Source organism: Typopeltis vanoorti, chromosome 4 (assembly GCF_054136105.1).
Source record: "Typopeltis vanoorti isolate ZY-2024b chromosome 4, IOZ_Tvanoo_1.0, whole genome shotgun sequence".
Classification (NCBI taxonomy): domain Eukaryota; kingdom Metazoa; phylum Arthropoda; class Arachnida; order Uropygi; family Thelyphonidae; genus Typopeltis; species Typopeltis vanoorti.
Window position 1 is genome coordinate 76,046,261 of NC_143552.1, and position 21,845 is coordinate 76,068,105.

The 21,845-nt window shown below is 35.3% G+C and overlaps 1 protein-coding gene across 1 annotated transcript in view; it reads right to left on the reverse strand.

Annotated features, from left to right (window-relative positions):
* Positions 1–21,845, reverse strand: part of LOC150107422 (transcription initiation factor TFIID subunit 1-like) — a 960,372-nt gene that overhangs the window by 9,781 nt on the left and 928,746 nt on the right. Inside the window, exon 38 of the mRNA XM_090391850.1 lies at positions 19,180–19,380. Coding sequence (XP_090247976.1) covers positions 19,180–19,380 — 201 coding nt within the window. The remainder of the gene's footprint in view (positions 1–19,179; positions 19,381–21,845) is intronic.

Below are 21,845 nucleotides of genomic sequence, written 5' to 3' on the forward strand. Positions count from 1 at the left end.
ATGAGTATAAAAGAGAACTAACCATTTTTAATTAATTATATTTTTATTTATAGGCAGCCCTTCATGCTTCAGGTGGTGTACCATTAGGTTTTTTCCTCTCTTATTGATGTGCTTTATTAGTGACCGCTCTTCTTTTGGACCATGTTTAGAACTCCACTAGTCTTTCTTTCTTTCTATCCAACTAATTCTCATCATCCTTCTCCAGCAACAAAGTTCACATGACTCCAATTTTTTGGTGTCTTGTTTTGGCAAAGTCCAAACCTCACAGCTATGTAATGCTATGATTTATATGTATGTTTTTACAAGTCTCTTTTTCAGTTGAATACTGAGTCCTTTACTAGTAAAAATGTTTCTTCTATCGTAGAATGCCTTTTTTGGCATTATTTTTATTTCTGATTGGTTTCTTCCATCTTTTTTCTGTGATGAGACTCCAAAAGGTATTTAAGGCAGTTACCTGTTGTATTGGATTGTTATTTAGTTACAGTTTATTTTCATGTGATTCACTTTACTTGTATTAGTGGTTTAGTTTTCTTAATTTTTGGGCTATACTATGTGAAAATTTCTTCCATCTTTGTCAGGGTATATTTCAGTTTGTCCTCATTATTAGTGATAACTGCTATATCATCAGCATAGACAGTTAATTTCATTTCCATTTATTTTAATTCCTATATCTATTAGCTCTGTTAATTTATTTATTGCTTCTTCGATGTAGTAATCAGTATTGAAGAAAACGAACATCCTTGTGTTCCACCTTTATGTATCCTTACTGTTTTCATTTTGCTGTTTCCATTTGGGCTTCTATTAGTAGAGATTAAATAGGCATCTTCTATCTCTTCAATCAACCTTCGTTGTTTTTAAGATTTGAAACATTTGGTTCCAATCAAGACTAACAAAGTCTATCTCCAGGGCAAGAAAAATTACCAGAGTATTTTTATTCTTTTCAGATCATATTTCTATAATTGTTCTAAGAGCTAGGATTGTGTCTTTTGTCTCCTGTTGTTTCCTGAAACCAAATTGGTCATTGCCAATATATTCTTCAGCCTAGTTTGTTAATCTTTTTTGTATATAACTTTTAGTAGCATTTTTGAAGTATGTGATATTAAACTTATTGTTTGATGATTTTTATACTTGTCTGCATTGTTTATTTTAGAAACAGGAATGACAGAGCATTGTGTAAAGTTTATGGGAATGATTCCAGTTTGATATATATATCCTTTATGATTCTGAAGAGGTATGACTTATATTTCCTGAATATTTTATCTACTGGAAACCATTAAGAGATGGAATCTATCTCTTAATGGATTCCACAGTTTCTTGATAATTCCTTTAAAGGAGGTTCTAAGACTGCAGACTAATTGGTATCTCAGGAGTTAGGGTAAAAGTACTGGAAAAAAGTCAAAAAGAGATTTCAAGAATGAGTGCATAAGAATATGATACTATACGAGGGGCAACATGGCCTTGTGAAAGGTCAGTCATGCCTTAGTAATTTCCTAACTTTTTATAATAGAGTGACAGCTGAGTTGAATAAAGGAAGCTACATAATGATTCTGCTGGATTTTGCAAAGGCGTATGACAGAATACCATATGGAACTCTGCTATAGATGGTGATGGATATGACACTGGTTATGTGGATAAGGAAGTAGCTGCTGGACAGATATCAAAAAGTGGTATATGGAGGAGCAGAGACCAGGCAAAAAACAGGAGGTGCATATGCTGTGAGGTTCAATGCTAGGACCACTATTGTTTAATTTGTACATAAATGATATGGGAAATAACATGAAAGAAAATGATATGGGATGTAATATCCCTTAACTTAAACAAGTCATACGTCACCAAATTGAAGCCTTTGGCTCTTCATATATCTAATAATGAAAGAAAATATTGTTATTTGTTGAATTAGGTAGAGTAATAGTGAATCAAGCAATGTGGAGAAGCTTGGAGGATGATTTAATTCATGAAGAAACAGGAATGACAGTACAGTAATAGAGTAATAGTGAATCAAGCAATGTGGAGAAGCTTGGAGGATGATTTAAATAGGTTTTCAATATGGGCAAAAGAATGGATATTAGTTTAATCTGGAGAAATGTAAAGTTATGCATTCTGAGGTAAATAGATTACAAGGTGTGTACCAATTGATGGAAACTGCACCCCAGGAAATTGATGATGCAAAGTTGGGAAGAACTATGAGGAACTGAGCAGATGTGGCCTTACAAGAAGACTTGAATAGATTGAGTGAATAGGCAAGGAGTGGGGATACCAGTTCAATGTTGTAAAATGTAAGGTTTTAAAATTTGGGAAACAGAGATGGGGTGTAGAATTATGTTTGGTGGGGATATATTGTTGGAGGTGGAGGAAACAAGAGATCTTGGAATGATGGTGGATAAGGATCTAAAATTGTGAGGACAACACAACAGATTCTGGGAATGATGCAAAGGACACTGACTTGTAGAAGTAAGGAGATTCTTGTTCCACTGTATAAAGCAGTAGTCTATGTGTGATTAAGCCACACATAGACTACTGTGCACAGATTTGGTCACCAGGTTTGTAAAAGGATGAAGAAATGTTGGAAAGGGTCCAGAGGCAATTGACCAAAATAGTTTCTGATCTCTGGAATTTTGAATATGAAGAAAGGTTAAGAAGATGAAATTTACAAAGTCTAGTGGATAGGAGTGATATGATAGAGATGTACAAGTTGGTAAGTGGTTGTTATAGGATTGAATGTTATTATTATTATGGGCAACTCCAAGGAGTCCTTAGACTCATTGAGAAAGGTCCTAAACATCATGTCAAGAATAATTATTCAACATCCACACAATATCTATCATACTTTGCCTTGAACTCATTCACAGTCATGGCACCCATCATAAAATGGTGGGAGATCAGGGAAGATGACCTCTTGATCTTCCCTGGATACTGTATATGGAGGATGTGAACAAGGGAGTGAGAAGGTTTTTTGCATGAGAGTTGTGAATGATTGCAACGCCTTGCCTGAAAGTGTGAGGAAAATAATCTTTTCCTCACTCCTCTGCTCACATCTTCCTTATACAGTCTCCAGGGATAGCCTCTTGTTCTACCCCCATCTCCAATTCTATGAAAAATCATTTCCATGTCAACCTGACAACAATCCCTAACTAATTTATATGTCTCAATCATATCTCCCTCCTCCTGTTCATGAGATTTTGAAATTTACATTATTTCAATTTGTCTTCATACTCCACATTCCAAAGACCACTGACCACTTTTGTGAATCTTCTCTGGAGCCTTTCTAAATATCCTCATCACCACGAAAACCTGGTTACCAAATTTGTGCACAATACTCTATATGAGGCCTGATCAAGGCCTTATACAATGGCATCATAACCTCTTATTTCTGATCCTCCTTTTCATTGCTATTATCTGATGGACATCAGTCTTAACAACTTGTGTAATGTTGCACAAGTACAACAACTACATTTCAGGTACTTGTCCACTACCACTTTTAGATCTCTCATTGTGTCTGCCTTCTTTCGAGTTTCCAAACTGATAGTTCCACTCACCACTTAATCTGCAAACAGCTGATTAATATACAAAGTGAGCAACAATGGTCACATCGCTAGTGACTTTCCTCCTTTGGGATATTGCACCCCTATTTACAACTTTCTGATACCTATCTGACAACCAGTCACTGACTGATCCAACTCAGAAGTCTATCCAATATCATCCATTTCAATTTATTTAACAGATTGTCGTGAGGCAGTCTATCAAAAGTTTTGCAAAATCCAAGTATATGAGGGTGTGCTGAAAAGTTGTGATAATCACTATGAAGGAATTGAGAGAGTGAACCTCAATTAGTCACCTTTGTCACCCTATTATAGTACATAAGTTAGTAAAACATGATCTCCCCTTAACAAACTCATGCTATGTCCTCTACACCTGAGTTTCTCGAGATTTCATCCTGATGAGAATGAGCTGGATCAGTGATTAATTGGACCATTTAATAGTCCAATTAATTAATGGACTAATTAACGGAAGCACTGAATATGCTGAAATTGATACATTCACATCTGGATTACTGTGCTCATTCCTGGTCTCCTGGGGGGGGGGGATGAGGAAGTGGTGGAAAGGATTCAGAGGCAAGTGACCAAGATGATAAGTGGGCTGTGGAATGCAGAAGTTGGTTGATAGGTGAAAAAGAGGGGATGTGATAGAAATATTTAAGTCACTTAAAGGACTTTATAGGACTGATGCAGGGGAAATGTTTCAGCACTTGGCTAGGAATGGGGAGAAGAGCAAGAGATCATGTCTGAAAGTTGAGTGTGGTTAGTAGGGGTGTGCGAGGACTAGATTTTTTACCTGAAGAGTGGTGAATGAGTGGAATGGGTTGCCAGAGTCAGTTGTGAGTACTCTGTCTGTTAATAGGCTCAGGGAGAGGTATGACTAATACTGTAGGGATAGTTTGGGTCTCTCACGGACTGGTGAGATGAAATTTAATTAATTTAGATTTACAGTCTTTATAAAAAACTTTTGTAATTTTCCATTTAGGTTTTAATGGATCATTTTAGTTACAAAATTAGGCAAAATAAAATTCTACGTACAGAAGCAAAATAAAAAAATAAATTACATGTTTGCAATGCAGGATAACTATTGATCTGTTTTCTGAAATTTTGCAGAAGTTACAGAAACTAAGAGTTTTCTGAATAATGTAAACCTGTCACAAACATTTGATAGTTCATGCAAAAACAACAGAAATACTGACAAACAGAAATTTAAATTTTGAGCAGTTTCAAACTGCATATCATATACACAAAATAAAAAAGAATGCTAATGTATTGTGGATGCAGCTATATTTATATTAGATTTTAATAGGTAAAATAGGGAGAAACAGGAAGAGATCACCTACTATGAAGGGTTGGTTGAAAAGTTTGGTAAAAAAATAAGTTAAACACATTTTTTTTTGGAAAAAAATCATCTTTATTTCTCAACATAGTCTCCATTGAGGTCTACCCATTTGGATTGGCAAGTTTCCAGATTGCTTCCAGTTTCCAGAACGAGGATGTCACCTTGATGACATCCTCGTTCAAATAAATTTTTTTACCACCGAGCTGAATTTTTAAGTTTGGGAACAAGAAGTCACATGGAACCAAGTCTGGAGAACATGGTGGATGTGGAACCAATTCAAATCTCAATTCTTGCAATTTTTCCATTGCAACAGCCGATGTGTGGTACAGTGCATTTTTTGATGAAAGAGCATTTTTTTTGTGATTTCCAATCTTGGCCGTTTTTTCTTCAGTTCGTCTTTTAAACGGGACAACAATGATGCATAATAGACTCCTGCATCATTACCTGTCTTGCCCTTTTCCAAATAGGCTATCATGATAATTCCTTGGAAATCCCAAAAAACAGTGGCTATCACCTTCTCAGCTGACAAAAAAACAGTCTTTGCTTTTTTCAATGCTCTTTCACCTGGCATTGTCCACTGTTTTGATTGCTGCCTGGACTCAGGTGTGTAGTAACATATCCAAGTTTCGTCTACAGTCATGAATCGACACAAAAAATCCTGCGAATTGCCATTAAACATCACCAAACACTGAACTGAAATGTCTTTTCGCATGCATTTTTGATCGACAGTCAACAATCATGGCATCCATCATGCACAATTTTTCATGCAGGATATTATACACCCATTCAGTTGAGATGCCTACAATCTCAGCAATCTCACACACTTTCACGCAGCGATCTTCCATAATGATATGATGGATTTTGTCAATCATTTCCTTTGTAGTGACCTCAGTCAGGCATCCAGAGCACACTTCACCTTCGATGGACTTACAACCATGCTTAAACTCATTTATCTAAAAATAAATAGTCTTTAATGCTGGTGCAGAGTCCCCCATGAACTGCATCTAACTCGGCTTTGATCTACGCATGGCAATCCACTTCTTCAAACAAAAGTGTTTTATCACTGAACGAAACTTGTTTTTCTCCATGTTTATGAAAAATGCAAGCACTGTCATTTTAAATGTTTGCCAAATGAGAACTACGTATTGCATGTGGCAAAAATTTTGCCAGGGGTCACGAAAAGACGATATGTGCTAACACTAGTATGAATGAACGAATTGTGTCACCGTCTATTCAAAATTTACGAAACTTTTCAAACAACCCTCGTATTCTTCTATGTAAGTTTGTTTAAAGGTGTGGAAGCAAATAAGGCAGAGAGAGAAAGAGAAGGTTTCTCCTCATATATTTCATACTTTCATATGGTTCATTTTTTTTTTTTAAATAGTAGACGCATTGAAAACTTTTGATGTGAACTACTGTAAAGCATTATTGTCCTTTGAAAAGAACAAAAGAGGCTGAAGTACTGAAGCAGTACTGTAAGTCAGCAAAACTTTTTAAAAATATCAAGGAAATGCAAAAGCAGGCCATATGGAAGTGTCATGCAATATAATATTATGGCATTCTAAATCCTTTTCAGTTTATCTATTTAGATTACGATAAATATTTTCTTCCTTTTCTATATATAATGCTTCTTTGCAGAAAGGGATTAGAACAACGTTCTTCTCTTCCTATCATATTTTTAGGCCAAGCGGCTGTTTGGGTCTCATGCTGTCACTTCCTTGATCTTCCAATTTTTCGTTTTCCATTTATTTTATATCTGTATAGTATTTTAAGCAGTCTGCTATTGCTCATTCAATTTAGATTCTAACCAAGTTTTGTTTATATTTATTTATATAGTAGTTAAATGGTTTTATATTCAGGGATTGTAAAATTTCTTAATTTGTTTTAGGGACCAATTGGTATAACCAACTGGTTTTCTGAGAAATTTTATTTCTGCTGTTTGTATATGTTTTTTCATTCTTTTTTATAGTTCATGTTTCATTTCCATTGAATAAAGTTACTTTAGGCACATTATATAGTCTGATTCTGTGTGCTTTTGTACCAGGGAAGGCTTAAATATACGAGGGTGGTCTGAAAGGTTCTCAGCCTCGACTATAGATGGCAACACTATCGGCAAGATTTTTTTTTCTAAGTCGGTGCATCTGTCATAAGCATTCATGTGAAATTGCAAGTCATTCTATCAAATAGTTTTTTTTTTTTTTTTTTTTTTTTTTTTTGTTATGCAGCTGTCTAAAGCAAAAGTGTCTGTATCCCTTGAAATGGATAAAATTGAGTATCGTGCGGTTATAAAATTCTTTATAAAAGAAGGTTTAATGCCAAAAGAAATTCGTTCAAAGTTCATAAAAGTTTATAGGCACTCTTCTCCTTAGTTTTCGACAATTAAGAAATGGGCTGCCAAGTTTAAACGTAGCCATACCAGCTTTTAAGATGATTTACGTGAAGGATGTCCAAAAAGTGTAACACCACCAGAAATTATTGATAAAGTGCACAATATGGTATTGGATGATTGGTGAGTCAAAGTGCATGAAATTGCTGAGACTAGAGGCATTTCAACAGAATGTGTAGGATATATTTTACATGAAGAATTGCAAATGAAAAAGCTTTGTGCAAGGTGGATGCCACGCTTGCACATAGCAGATCAAAAACACACTCGCATAAAAATCTCTGAACAGTGATTGGAATATTTTAACAAGAATAAAACTGATTTTATTACTATGGATGAGACTTGGATTCACCATTACACACCAGAGTCCAAACAGCAGTCAAAAGAATGGACTGAAGCCAGTGTTCAGCGCCAAAGAAGACAAAGTCGGTTCCATCAACAGGAAAGGTCATGGCATCGGTGTTTTGGGATGCTAAAGGCATTTTGTTTATTAATTTTCTGAAAAGGGTAAAACAATAACCGGGGAATATTTTTCCGATCTTTTAACCAAACTAGACAAAAAAATTTGTGAGAAAAGACCCCAGTTTGCAGATGAAAAAAATCATCTTTGATCAGGACAACGCACCTGCCCACAAAGGTGTTTTGGCAATGGAAAATTTAAGGGATCTGCACTATGAATTGTTGGAACATCCACCCTATTCCCCAGATTTGGCTCCATCTAACTTCTATCTCTTCCCAAAATTAAAACTCTTCCTCGCTGGTCAGCGTTTTTCTTCGAATCAAGAGATGATTGTAGCTGTAGAGAGATATTTTGCAGATGTTACTGAGAACCACTACAGGGATGGGATAATGGAACTGGATCATTGCTGGAATAAATGTATTAGTCTTAAGGGAGATTATGTTGAAAAATATAAATTCGTTTTTTCATTGTTAGGCTGAGAACTTTTCTCACTACCTTCGTATTATTTATAATGACATTTATGTTAACAAATTTGATATCTTAATGTGTATATCTTTTTCATCTTCATATGATGGCACACATCACAGGTATTTGAAAGTATTTACTTGTTCTAATATTTTATTATATTAGAAAAGACAGCTAGACACTATAAATTTAATCATATAGTGCTGTCATAGTAACCTGAACCCCTCTTGGGGATACATATTAGGAAATTGATGATGACAATGAATATTTTATTATCTATCACATTTTTTTTTTACTTCTCGTTGGATTTTCTTCTTTGAAAACCATCCATTTTGTCTTTACTTCTGATATTCTCATATTATACTGTTCTGAAATCGCATTTAATGATTTTACTGATCTCTGTAGATCAATAAAATCATAATAATATTCTGATGTAGCTAATATAATTTGATCATCTGTAAATAATAGTGTGTCTATCTTTATTTGTGGATTTATTTTTATACCAAATGGGTTATGCTGTTTCTAGACTGTTATAATTTTATATATATATATATTTTTTTTTTTTTTTTTTCAAAATTCATTTTTACTCGGTTGGAATATTATAAAAAAGGTTTAATGACTATTTTAAATATATCTTGTCATCTTTTCTCTCGGTAAAAGTCATTAAACCTAAAAAAGGTTTAATGACTATTTTAAATATATCTTGTCATCTTTTCTCTCGGTAATAGTCATTAAACCTTTTTTATATATATATATATATATATATATATTAAAAAGTAGAGGTGATTGGGTACATCCTTGTTGTACTCCTCTTGATATGTCTTTCCATTCTGATATTTGTTTTAATTTGACTGCTCTTTCATTTCTGTGTATATTTCTTGAATAGACTGTAAGAGCTGGTGTGGTATATTTAGATTGGTTAATATTTTGAATAACGTTTGTCTCTGTTAATTTTACCAAAGGATATGTTTTTCGGATGCCAGGGGGGGGGGGGGCAAGGATATAGTCTGATGTGTTATGAGGTAGCAACAACAACAAAAAAATATAACTTTTTTGTTATTATTTATTAGTTTTTACTTTAAATTATGTGAGAATATAAGCTAAGTACAACATATAGTCTGTTGGGTAGTTTGCAGTTGGAGAATTTGTACTTAAATGTAATATGTCAGTATAGTATTCTTTGTGCTGTGTTTAAATAATGGTGGCAGCTGCAGCTCAGTTTGCCAATGGCTTATCACCAAGTCCACTGCTATTTAAGGACTACATTTTACATGACATACTACAGGATTTTGTGGCACATGGTGCACAAAATCCTGTAGTATGTAGCAGGTGAGAGAGCAGGAAGTGCATTTCTGTGGAAAATGTAGAAAATGAGAAGAACTATTTGATTTACAAATTAGCATAAGGAACATTGGCAGTTTTATGTCAGAAACAGGTGAATACTGACTAAGAAAAAAAAAAGTAGAGCATTCGAGGGTTAAAAAAATGAGCAGAATGTGAATGAAAAATAAAAGTTGGGAGTGTACTGGTTTATGAAGCATTGTGAAGTTTTTGAAGATAGTGTTAACTGTGAGGATGAATGCCAAGCAAGAGTAGATAGCCTGCAGAGAAAGAGAGAGAGATGTGTGCTGAAAGAAGATATTAGGTGACTGGACATAATGAATGCAAAGCAAATCAGAATAATGGGAATGATAGAAGGGGAGAGAATAGAAGAACCAGTAAAAGAGAGGAAATGAGAGAAAGTTGAGACAGTGCTAGAACACAGAACCAGTGATCTATGGTGTACAAGATAGAATGCCAGAGGTGTGTTTAAATACAAACTTATTTATTAATTACTGACCATTTACGAAAAACAAAACTACATTAGAGCCTACCAGTTTCTCCAGTAAACTTTTTAGAGTGTGTTTACCTGGAGGAACAATAGATAGTATCATTATGACAATTAAGCAAGGTGAAAGGGTGGATGAGATAATTGTGATGGTGGGCATAATTGACTAGAGAGGCAGTGTGAATTGGGTGGCAAGAGATTTGAGGTTCATGCTTGAGGTTGTATGGAAGAGAGGGAAGATAGTGAGTGTGTTGCCCAGGTATGATAATGCAAAATTGTAGAGAAGAGTATCAATAATGAATAGTATAATAGCAACAATGTGTCGAAAGAGAGGCTTGGATTATGTGGAAGCTTGGTGGGGATTTCAGGACAGAAAGGAACTGTATGCAAGAGGCGGATTGCATTTGAATGGGGAAGGGCATAAGCATCTGGAGATAGAGATGTTGTTCTCTGAACAATCAATGTGTCAATGCAGGTGGATGGTAGCAGGGGTGGCCTCTTGTGGAAATATTTGCTTGGGAGAGGAGGAGGAGGAATACATTGTGGAATCCTACATCCAGTGAAGTCAGGAGGATACAACGATAAGTATAGACATAGTGTCAATGTACTGATGATTCTTCATATTAATGTCAGGGGATTTGTAATTAAGGAGACAATTTGCTGGTGCTGTTAGCATCAGCCTGTCCAAAGATTATTGGGATCTCTGATACATGGTTGATGGAAGATGATATACTGACAGGAATAGTAGCAGCAGGATACAGAATTTTACAACAAGATAGAAAGGGCAAACATGGTGGTGGAGTACTGCTTATGATAAGTGATGACTTATGTACTCTCAGAGTACAAGATTTGGAGGGTAATGGTAGAGATAGACAGGACAGGATATTTAGTAGGGTGTTGCTATAACCCAGGGAGCACAGAAGGTGAAGAGCAGATAATATTCAGACAACTGAGCTTGGCAAGTGCAAAAAAGTATCATTGTTATGGGAGATTTTACCTTTATCAATATAAATTAGGAAGAGGAAACTGCATGCAGGAAGGGAATGGAATTTCTGGAATTCTTGAGGGACAAATGTCTTAGACAACATGTGGTAGAAGGAACACGAGGTTCAAGAGTTTTAGATTTGGTCATAGTATCAAAAGATCTGACTATAACTAAGATGGCATCGCTGCCCCAGTTGGATAGAGTGACCATGTGGTTTTTGACTTGGTAGATGAACAGACATGCAGGCGTATCAAACAGAAAGGAATGTATATGGAATTATAAGGCAGGTGATTATAATAGTCTTAGATATCAGCTTAGGGCAGTTCCATGGATGGAGGAATTGGAAGGGTGGGATATCATCAGTACTTGAGAACTTGTGAAGGAATATTTATTAGCAGCCAAAGGAAGTTGTATATCTCAAGTGAAGAAGAGAACACAAAGTGGTGTAAAGCAGATGATGAACAATATCAAATGGGAACTGCAGGTTATAGAAAAGATAGAGGAGTGGAGAGCAGATGCGTGAAGAATATAAGACTCAAGCCAGGAGAGTGACTAGTATGGTAAAGATGGTAAAGTAGGCAAAACTGGAATATGAGAAAAAATTGGTCATGGGATCAAAGAAAATCCTAAGTAATTCTTTTATGTGGCCAGTAGGAGGAGAAATGATTATAGAAGAACGACATTCATAGTTAAGAATTTAGGGAAACACAACACACAGTGTTAAAATAATTACTTTACTTAATATTAGGAGAGTAACATTTGACGTTTTGATCTCTGTATTGAGGTTGTCATCAGAAAAATACACATGTACAAGGAATAAGCTACGTGCTACTCCACTTTACAAAAGTAAAATGAATCTAAGCTGCTTATTAATCTTTTATCTAGCCTGACCTCTAGCGGGAAAAAAAAAAATAATAATATTAAAATAAAATAAAAGAAAGTTTATAAAAAAGTGAATATAAAAATAAATTAATTTTTAAATATAAAAATAAAGATCCAGATTTCCAGATCTTATACCACCCAACGTTTGCACTGGTTGCATAACTGACAAATGATGTAAACTTGATTCATGACTGTTTTTGACTCTGATATCTAATATAGCATGCTTTGGAGCAAGCACATTTAAAAGATATGAGATCTGCAAAATATGATCCATGCTCTTGAACTTTTTTTAGTTGCTTGGCACTCTGGGTTCCACCATGGTTTTTGGATAGAGTGGAAATTCAGGTGATGTTTTCGGAATTGCAGTTGTTGCTTCCTGAACAATATCTGTGACATATATCACTGCTTCACTGACAGGTGTTTGATAGACCTACTTTAGCATTAAATTTTGCAAGATGGAAAAAGTATTCCAGTCAATCTGCTCAATTTTCCACATTAACATTCATATAGGAAAACATGGTTCCTGCGAGGATATACTGCAATAAGAAAATGATTGTTTCCATATAAAATCTCTTTGATATCCCACATGAACAAGAGAAGAAGAATGGCAGGGAAGCAGAATCTATTCCGTATGTCTGTTCATTCAAATATGAATGAACAGACATATGGAAGAAGGTACTGCATCCATTATTAAGAGAGGAGAAATTGTCAAGCATACGCTCCATGATATAGCCTTGTCCATTCATGTTAGCACTATTCAGTAAAATCACTGGAGGGAGCCTAAGAATGAAAAAATATTTATCGATAATTTATAGTCCGATTGCTCTCACATCAATCTTTTCTAAAGTAGTGGACTTCTATGCTGTCTTAAAACTCATCTCATAAACAGCTAAGTGTCAATCAACAGAAATCATGCTTATGCACACACCCTTGGATACACACCATAGAAAAGTTAAGAGCAACACAAGTGGTTGTTCTTGATATCTCTAACTATGTGTTTTTCAAACTTCAGATATTCGCATACCCCTTCTTAAATTTTCATTATTACCAAGTACCCCCTTATCAAAATAATAATAATAAATAAAGTATATTTCATTGTAAATGTCTATTTTATTTGAATTTATATGTTCATGTAAACAAACAAATATGATTTATTTTTAATAGAACAAAATTTGGAATAGGTTCCTCTTCATTTCCCGTCCATGAAAATCCACATTTCAAATAATTCATACATATCATACTTACGAAGATTTTTCTTCTTCTTCCTAGTTGGTTCTCTAGAGATGTCAGACGACATACCCTTATCAATTTCATTTGATCCAGATATAATATCAATATTTTCTTGTTGCTTACAGCTACTTGTATATGCTATATTGCTATCTTTTGTGCGTTTTATAAATCCGGTCTTTAACCAATGATCCATACTTAAGAATTTGAAAGCTAAAAAAAATTTACCATATTTACTCGAATATAACTTGCACTTTTTTTTTCCCCAAAATTAAAGCTAAAAAATCGTGGTGCGAGATATATGTGGGGATTTTCGGAAACTAAAGTTTTCAGAAAAAAACTGAAAATAGTGTGACTTACCAAGAAGCTCCTATTCGCTATTGCTATTTTTGGCATCAAGAATAGTTTCCATGTGTGCATCGTCAAAAGTCATCTACCCAAATAGTTTCATCTTCTTAACCATTATTTCAAACAAAAATTACCAGTAATTTACAAGACTTGAGATACATAATAAACAATCCTGTACAAATGAGAAGTAAAAGCAGAGTGCAAAACAGATAGTAATGGTAAGCAAGTAGAGATAGAGCAGCTATGAAGAAGCACATATGATTGGTGCAGTATTAACTAAAGATTGCGCAAACCAAAGAGACAAAGGCAAGCCAACAGTTGAATTAAAATGCTCATTCTCTTCAACCGAATTCCATAATATCTGAAACACATTCACTATATATTTCTTAGTTTTAACACGTTCACAATGGTGGTGGTGTCAAGCAAAACCACATGTTGCACCAGCAACATATGGTTTTGCTTGAGTCTATACAGCAGTTTCTGTTGGAGGGGAGATGTGATTCATTTGTTAGTGCCATTTTTATCTCAGTTTCTCTAATTGCACTATTTGTTGAGAAATATATTACATAGACTACAAAAGTCTCTGTACCTTATTCAGTGACAGAATAAAACTACTTGTTGTCTTTAGCATAGTGATGCAGTTGGGGAGGGCCTGTTGTTTACTGCATGGAGGAGTTACTATCGCCAGGACATGAGTGTTGTGGAGATAGTAACTCGAAATTTGAGTAGGAGAATTCACACATAATATATAATTTATTAAGAAATATATACATTTAAAATAATTCTATTTTTTTCTTAATAATGATTCCACGCGTTAACGATGCATAGCCAAAAATTGCCACATACCCCCCCCCCCCCCACGAAGACCTTTCACGTACTCCACTTTGAGAAACACTGCTCTAAACTAATTGATTGTGTTAGACACAAAAGCTCACTGTCACTTAACTTTTAAACTCAGGCTGCCTACTTTTTTCTCCAATCATGCATTATTTGTGATAGTAGACTGAATTTTATCTTCAAACTTTGCAATTAATGGCAGTTCACCACAGAGCTGCATTCATTCATCTTTTCTTTTCTTTTTTATATATCACTGACTTTCTAATGCTGACTACAAAGTACATCACATTTCTTTCTCATTTGAGACTCTTTGCACTATAAATCAACAAAACTTCTTGAATATCCACACCACTAAATCTACTCTCCAAGCCATTTTTCAGTGGGTTGATAAACTTGCTAAATTTAATCTTAGAAAAATCAGTTCTGCAATAAAAAAAAAGTACCCTTTTCTTTCAAGTTGAGTTTTGACAATAACTAATTTCTTGGACAAGATTTTTCTTCTTGACATAAATGCTAACTTCTACTCTTTCTAGACATAAATATATCAGAAGTATTCCTGTCCTCAGCATTCAAGAAATTAGGTTTTTTCCTCCCCTGGAATACTTTATTCTGAACAACCATTAACTCAATACAAATTGGTCCAAATACCATTCCATTTGGGGGGGGGGGGGGTCTTCTTAAAAATCTTGACTCAATACAGGAGAGTGAAAGAGTACAACAGGGTTGATTAATGAACTCCTTCTCTTTCTCTCTCACTCATCAAAACTCTCTTACTCACAAATAGGTCTGCTACATACATTTCCAACAGATATTTTTATCTGTTGGACAATATGTTGCTAACATATTGGTTCCAGAACCAATATGTTAGCAATACCACCGAAACTATGTAGTACTGTCATAGTAACCTGAACATTCCTTGGGGTACATATTAGGAAATTGATGATGATGATTCTTTCACTCTTTTTTAAAATTTGTTAAGATAAGTGCAATAGATAGTCATTACCCTTAACAGCTCAACTCCAAACTCAGAGAATAAAAAGTTTTCTTCCTTTTCATTCATTCATTCTCTCTCCCCTGCTGTCCTCTGAAACAGCATTCCTTCTCACATATTTTATAGGATACAGTTTGCAGCCTTCCAAATATCTTCTTCTTCTTCTCTCTTCCATCATCTATGTGGATGATGATGAGGGCAAATGAACTCTTTCCACTTCTGATTCCCGGGAGAGTCCGAACAATTCTGTCCAGTTTGGTGTCGCTTGTTGTGATTTGGTTTTCAGGTTCTCTTTTATTTTGTCTATCCATCTAATTCTGAGCTGTCCTTTGGATCTTTTACCTTCCATCGTTGTATTCAGGGCTTTAGATGGTAGTCTTTCTGTTCCCATTCTGGTCACATGGCCAAGCCATCGCAGTCTTCTTTCTTGGATTTTGTCAATTATTGTTATTTCTTGTTTTAGTCATTTCCTTATGTCTTCGTTTCTTAGTCGATCCAGCAGAGATACTCCAAGTAATCTTCTTGCCAACCCATTTCAGTAACTAATCATTTTTTCTCTTTAGCCTTTTTGAGATTCCAGCATTTACAAAGTAGAGGAGTATTGGGAGGAACATTGTTTCATAGATTCTTACTTTTGTTACTTGTTTGATGTCTCTTGACTTCCATATTTTATTAAGTCGTCCAAAAGTTTGGGATGATTGACTGATTCGTCTGTTTATATTTTTTATAATTTCACCATTGTACTCAATAACTCCTCCAAGGTAGGTGAAGTTTTCTACCTGCTCTAGATCCTTACTATCAATTTCAATTTTCAGAGTGGTGCTTCTTTTTCCTATTTGCATAATTTTTGTTTTGTCTATATTTATGTTTAATCCAGATTTTATACACTCCTCCTTTATTTTATCAGGAATTCGCTGTAGATTTTCTTCTGTTCTTGTAGAGTGGCTTATACGCTGGCATGATAACTAATAATTAAGGAATTGACAGCATAGACTAGAAATATAAATTAAATAAACTTTAATATATACTTTCCGATATTTGGGCAAATGTCACTTTGCCATCTTCTTGCTAACTTAATACAAAGACAAGTGCATGCAAGTACTACATAACAGCAAATGAGAACTGAAGCTAGGAAGCTACCGTTTTCCTAAAGTCCTGATGGTGCCCCCTGGCAGGCTATATTGGTAGTTCTTGGCCTTTGGGCTGAAGTTCTTCTGATAAATGTTTCCCAAATTTGGGACAGTCTCATGCATCCAAATTTGTTGAGGTTTGGCATGTTCCTAAGGGCTGAGGCTGATTCCATGAATAGTCTTTCATATTTGAACTTGCTGCGGTATATTACTGTAGCTTTCTTCCATCTTATTCTGTGGCGAGTATCCAGAGCGTGGTCTGCAAGCCCAGAGTGGCTGTACTGGTGAAATCGGACGTAATCCTTATATTCTGAGATTCTGATATTTGCTGTCCTGCCTGTTTGGCCAAAGTAGGATAATTTATAGCTGCAAGGGACCTGGTATACACCAGGTAGGTCTAGGGGAAGTGGTTGGTCTTTAGTGGAGCGGATAAGGGATGCCAATTTTCTATATGGTCTGTAACAAGTGGTCAAGTCATGTTTTTTTAAAATTTTGTTGATTTTTTCTGAGGTGCCTCGGATGTAGGGAATGGTGATGGAATTTAGAGTAATCTTTTTTGTGAAGGGGGTGGGTGGGTTGTGGATAACAGGTTTAAGTTTTTTTTTGGATTCTTTTTTTTTGGGGGGGGGCATTGGCTGAGAAAGTGTCAGGGATGTGATTTAGTTCGGTTGTTAGGTCTTGATCATTTGAACAGATTATTTTTGCCCTGTTGAATAGTGTCTTAATAACTCCATATTGTAGTGAGGGGGGGGGGGTGATGGGATTGTTAGTGAATGTATCTGCCTGTATGGGTGGATTTTCTATAAACTGAGAAAACCAAGGTTCCATCAGGTTGGCGGGTGACTAGTTTGTCTAGGAAGGGGAGGTTATTGTTTTTCTCTTTTTTCAGGGTGAACTTGATTCTAGGGTGTTGGTTGTTTAAGTGTGTTAGGAAGGAGAGGAGTGAATCCGGGCCATGTGGCCAAATAGCGAACACATCATCAACGTAGCGAAGCCATATGGTAGGTTTTTGTGGGGGCTGAGTTTAAGTATCTTTCTCTTCAAAAGTCTCCATAAAGAATTTGCCCAAGGGTGAGGAAAGTGGTGAACCCATGGCTGTCCCCTCTATCTGTTTGTAGAATTTTTCTTGCCAAACGAAATAGCCTGAGTTCATTGTAAACTGAAATAGGGCTGAGATATCGGGAGGAAATTTAGCTTGGATTAGCTCTAAGGTTTCTTTGAGGGGGGACATTCGTGAATAAGGAGGAGCCGTCAAAACTGACCATTATGTCATTATGTTGGAGTGTAAGGTTTTCTATACTGGCTTTGAAGTGGGCTGAGTTTTTTTGTGTGTGATGGCGTGTTGCCAGTATAGTGTGAGAGCGCTTTGGCTAAATGCTTAGCTAGTTTGTAAGTGGGGGAATCAATGCCATCCACTATGGGATGTAATGGCACATTTTCTTTATGTATTTCTGGGAGCCCATATATGCGGGGGGGTCTAGAGTTATATGGTTTTAGTCTGTTGGTAATCTCCACAGGCCAAGAAGTGACCTTCTTAAGGAGCCTATGGAGTTTTCTAATTTGAGAGTTGGTGGGATTGTATTCAATAGGGAGGTAAGTGGCTCGATCTAATAGTAATGCCTTAAGCTTACCTGTGTAGTCATTAAGATTGAGTACCACAGTGGCGTTCCCCTTATCCGCTTTGGTGATAACTATTTCTTTGTTTTTCTTCAATTCTTGTAGTAACTGTATTCACTAATGGATATGTTGGTTTTTGGAGGTTTTGCTTTTGTGATTAAGTATTAAGCTCTTTGTATTAAGTTCCCAAGAAGATGGCAACGTGACGTTTGCCGAAATATCGGGAAGTATATATTAAAGTTTATTTAATTTATATTTCTAGTCTATGCTGTCAATTCCTTAATTATTAGTTATCATTTTCTTCTGTGCTTGCAAGTAATGCAATGTCACCTGCAAATTTTAAATTTGTCACACTTTCCCCATATATTTTGATTCCAGAGTCTTCATTGTTTAAGGCCTCATTGGTTGCTTCTTCCAGTGTAAGACTGAACAGGTCTGGTGATAGATTGCATCCATGTCTTACTCCGCTCTCTCTGTGGAACCAGTTGCTTAAGGTGTCCTCCATTCGTACTGTACTTTCAGATTTCTCATACAGATTCTTTATTATTCTTATAGTTTTGTTGGGAATTCCAAATTCTTCCATAGTTTTCCATAGTTCTTTTCTACGGATTGAATCAAATGCCTGACGAAGGTCTATGATTCCATCATAGACTTTCGTCATAGACACTAGAGTACAACTTTGGTTGTACTCTAGTGTATTTTCTATTAGCTGTCTTAAGGTGAATAGTTGATCAATTGTGCTTCACCCTGGTCTGAAACTGGCTTATTCTTCTCCTAGTGCCAGTTCTATATATGGCTTAATTTGTTTTTAGAGTACTTTCATAAAAACCTTACTTGGAATACTGAGGAGGCTAATGCCTCTGTAATTATAGCATTCTGTTTTATCTCCTTTTTTGTATATAGGAGTTACGACTGATTTGGTCCAATCAGTAGGCGCTGCTTCGTTTTTGTAATTCCAAAATATAATATTGTATAAATATAATGTTAACAGATTTCTTATTTCTTCTCATTTCTGTACATATATGGAACTGTACATTGAACAAAATTCTGGTGTGGAATTATCATTAAAAAAAAAAAAGTAACATACATTTTAATCATATATAAAGAACAAAAATAATAATAAATACAGATTTATTTTTTGAATTTACCTTTTGTATACGTTTAATCCTTTCAATATCAATTTCTTCCTCTTCACCTATTTCTTCTTTAGTAATATCACCCTCTCCAAGAAACCCTTCATCTTGAGGAACAGAATTACTTGTCATTATGGAATCAGTTTCTGCAGCCTCAAGTGCAGCTTCTTGGGCTGCTCTAATTGCTTGTTCTAGTTGTGTCAGCTGTTCATCATACTATAAACACATAAATCATAACAATTTCCGTTATATTTTTGTTTTAAATTACTATATTTCCTAAATATTCAGAAATAATAATTCCGATAAAATGTTCATTTATACTGAGAATGATCAACTATTAAACAAATTCCTCTAACAAATAAACTAACTTTATTTATAAATACAAAGAAAGGTAATGTCAGTTTTAATAGGATGACTAATACCAGACAAGAAATTATATTCATATTTTCATCTATATTTTTTTTTCCAAGTTACAGCAACCTTCAAGTAAGCAATGTTAAAACACATGATGCCCTTTAGTTGGAAAACTCTGGTTTTGAATACAGGATTAACCACCTTATTGGAGCATTAATAAAGTTTCTATGAAGTCAAGTTAGCATATCATGACAAGCTACTGGAACCTAAGGTTTTTCTATTCTAAAGACCAAAGATAACACTTTTTCAAGCTACTTTAGGCTTACAATAAGCAAGGATGGTCCGATGCTAGGCAACCAAAACTATCTACTATTTAAAGACTAGAAATATTTATGCCACATCAGTTTCAAATCCATATCCTGTTTGTTGAAAAGTGGAGAAACTATCCACTTTGCCAACATGGCCAGCCTTGCATAATGAGTAGATGATCTTCAATACTGGTACATATCTTTAGAGGAAGTTTTAATAGATGGCTGATATGCTGGCTGATTTTAATATGGTGGCTGCTCTTCTAAGCACAACTCCCAGACAAGTACTTAGGTCGCCTGCAAATAACTTGGTACATGCAGATCGTAAGTGAATGGTGCAGTGCAGTGTAGGAAACGGTGGCTGTATAATCTCAATAGCTGCTTAATGCCTCTGTTCTAGTGGCTTTATTGCCAGAGCAACTGAACCATAACATTACTAAATTCTTCTATTTAAGGAGGCCAGTGAAATGCTTATCAACCAACCAAATCTCAGCAAAAATGATGGCCTAAAACTCCCAAGGATTTGGATAGCTCACCTACAAACCACACAGTATCTGGGAAAAGAAGAAAACTGGCCTTTTTTCAAGCAAGAATAACCCATATGGCAGATAGAAAAAAGATTAAATTGGATAACCATACAGTAAGCCTTCAGACAATAAACAGACATTTAAATTAATGCGAATACAAGAAACTAGAAACTGCCGATGAAGTTTATAACAATGTAATTATAGGTTTCAATTAATTTTTTTTTCAATTTCATTTTCATTTTAGTTTATTAATTTTTAACAGAGATCAGGCTATGGTCAGTGGTTGACCAAAACAGTTATTCTCAGCCCACTGTGGTATGCACTAATGTAGCTTGTGATTCTGTGTGTGTGTGTGTGTGTTCTTGAAAATGACCTTCATATAAAGGTTGAAATGTCAAATTTTATTTTGATATGATTAAAGTAAGTTCTCTAACATGGTAGTGTGTCTCCATAAGTGTTGATAATGATAACAGTACTAAAGCAAATTCAGCTAGTGCTACCTTTCAATGTGTGAGACATAAATGTATTGTTATGGCATAAAGGTATCATTCCAGTAGCTAGATAGAATTCTGACCTAGAGATATTCCATTATAATTCCACAGATAAGGACCTAAAGACATTTAGTCCTTGACTGCTAGAATATGACCTGGGGACAATTCAGTCAATTCTTTCCTATCTTAGATTATGCTAGTAGCTTATAAGTTCCACATACACACACATATATACAGTGTCGATACCTACTCTTGCAGCTATTAGCCATGGCTATTGCTAGTTGAACTATCACTTCTTAACCTAGTTTAATCTAACTTACAGGAAAGAGTAGTGAAAGTTAAATCTAACTTTCACTACTCTTTCATGCTTACACAGTGGTCAGCATTCATCATGTACAATTTATGGAGACACAAATGCAAACACTCTTAGATTATGCTAGTTTTTTATGAGCTACACACACACACACACACACACACACACACACACACACACACACACACACACACACACACACACACACACACACACACACACATATAGCTTCCATGCCTACTCTTGCAGCTATTAGTCATGTCTATTGCTACTGGAAGTGCATCTTTATCTAATCAAGCATGTAATTTCAGATCACTTCTTAACCTACTTTAATCTAACTTTCACTACTCTTTTTTTCATGCTTACACGGTGGTCAGCATTCACTGTGTAGAATTTATGGAGACAAAAATGCAAGTGTAAACCAATTACTTTACTTACAATTATGGTCCTTCACAGTCTACCACAAATCTACACATGCACACAGGTCAATAAATACACAAAGATTTCCCACCATTCAACACAAAAACTAGGGGTCATCAGTACATTCATACATAGAGCCCTAATAATTTCCTCTGATGAGATGGCCCTAAAGAAGGAATATGAAATTATTATCCAAATGTTTATGAAAAATGGCTACACCAAAAAAACAGTTCATAAGCTCCTTCACAATAATGCCATAAAAGGTAAC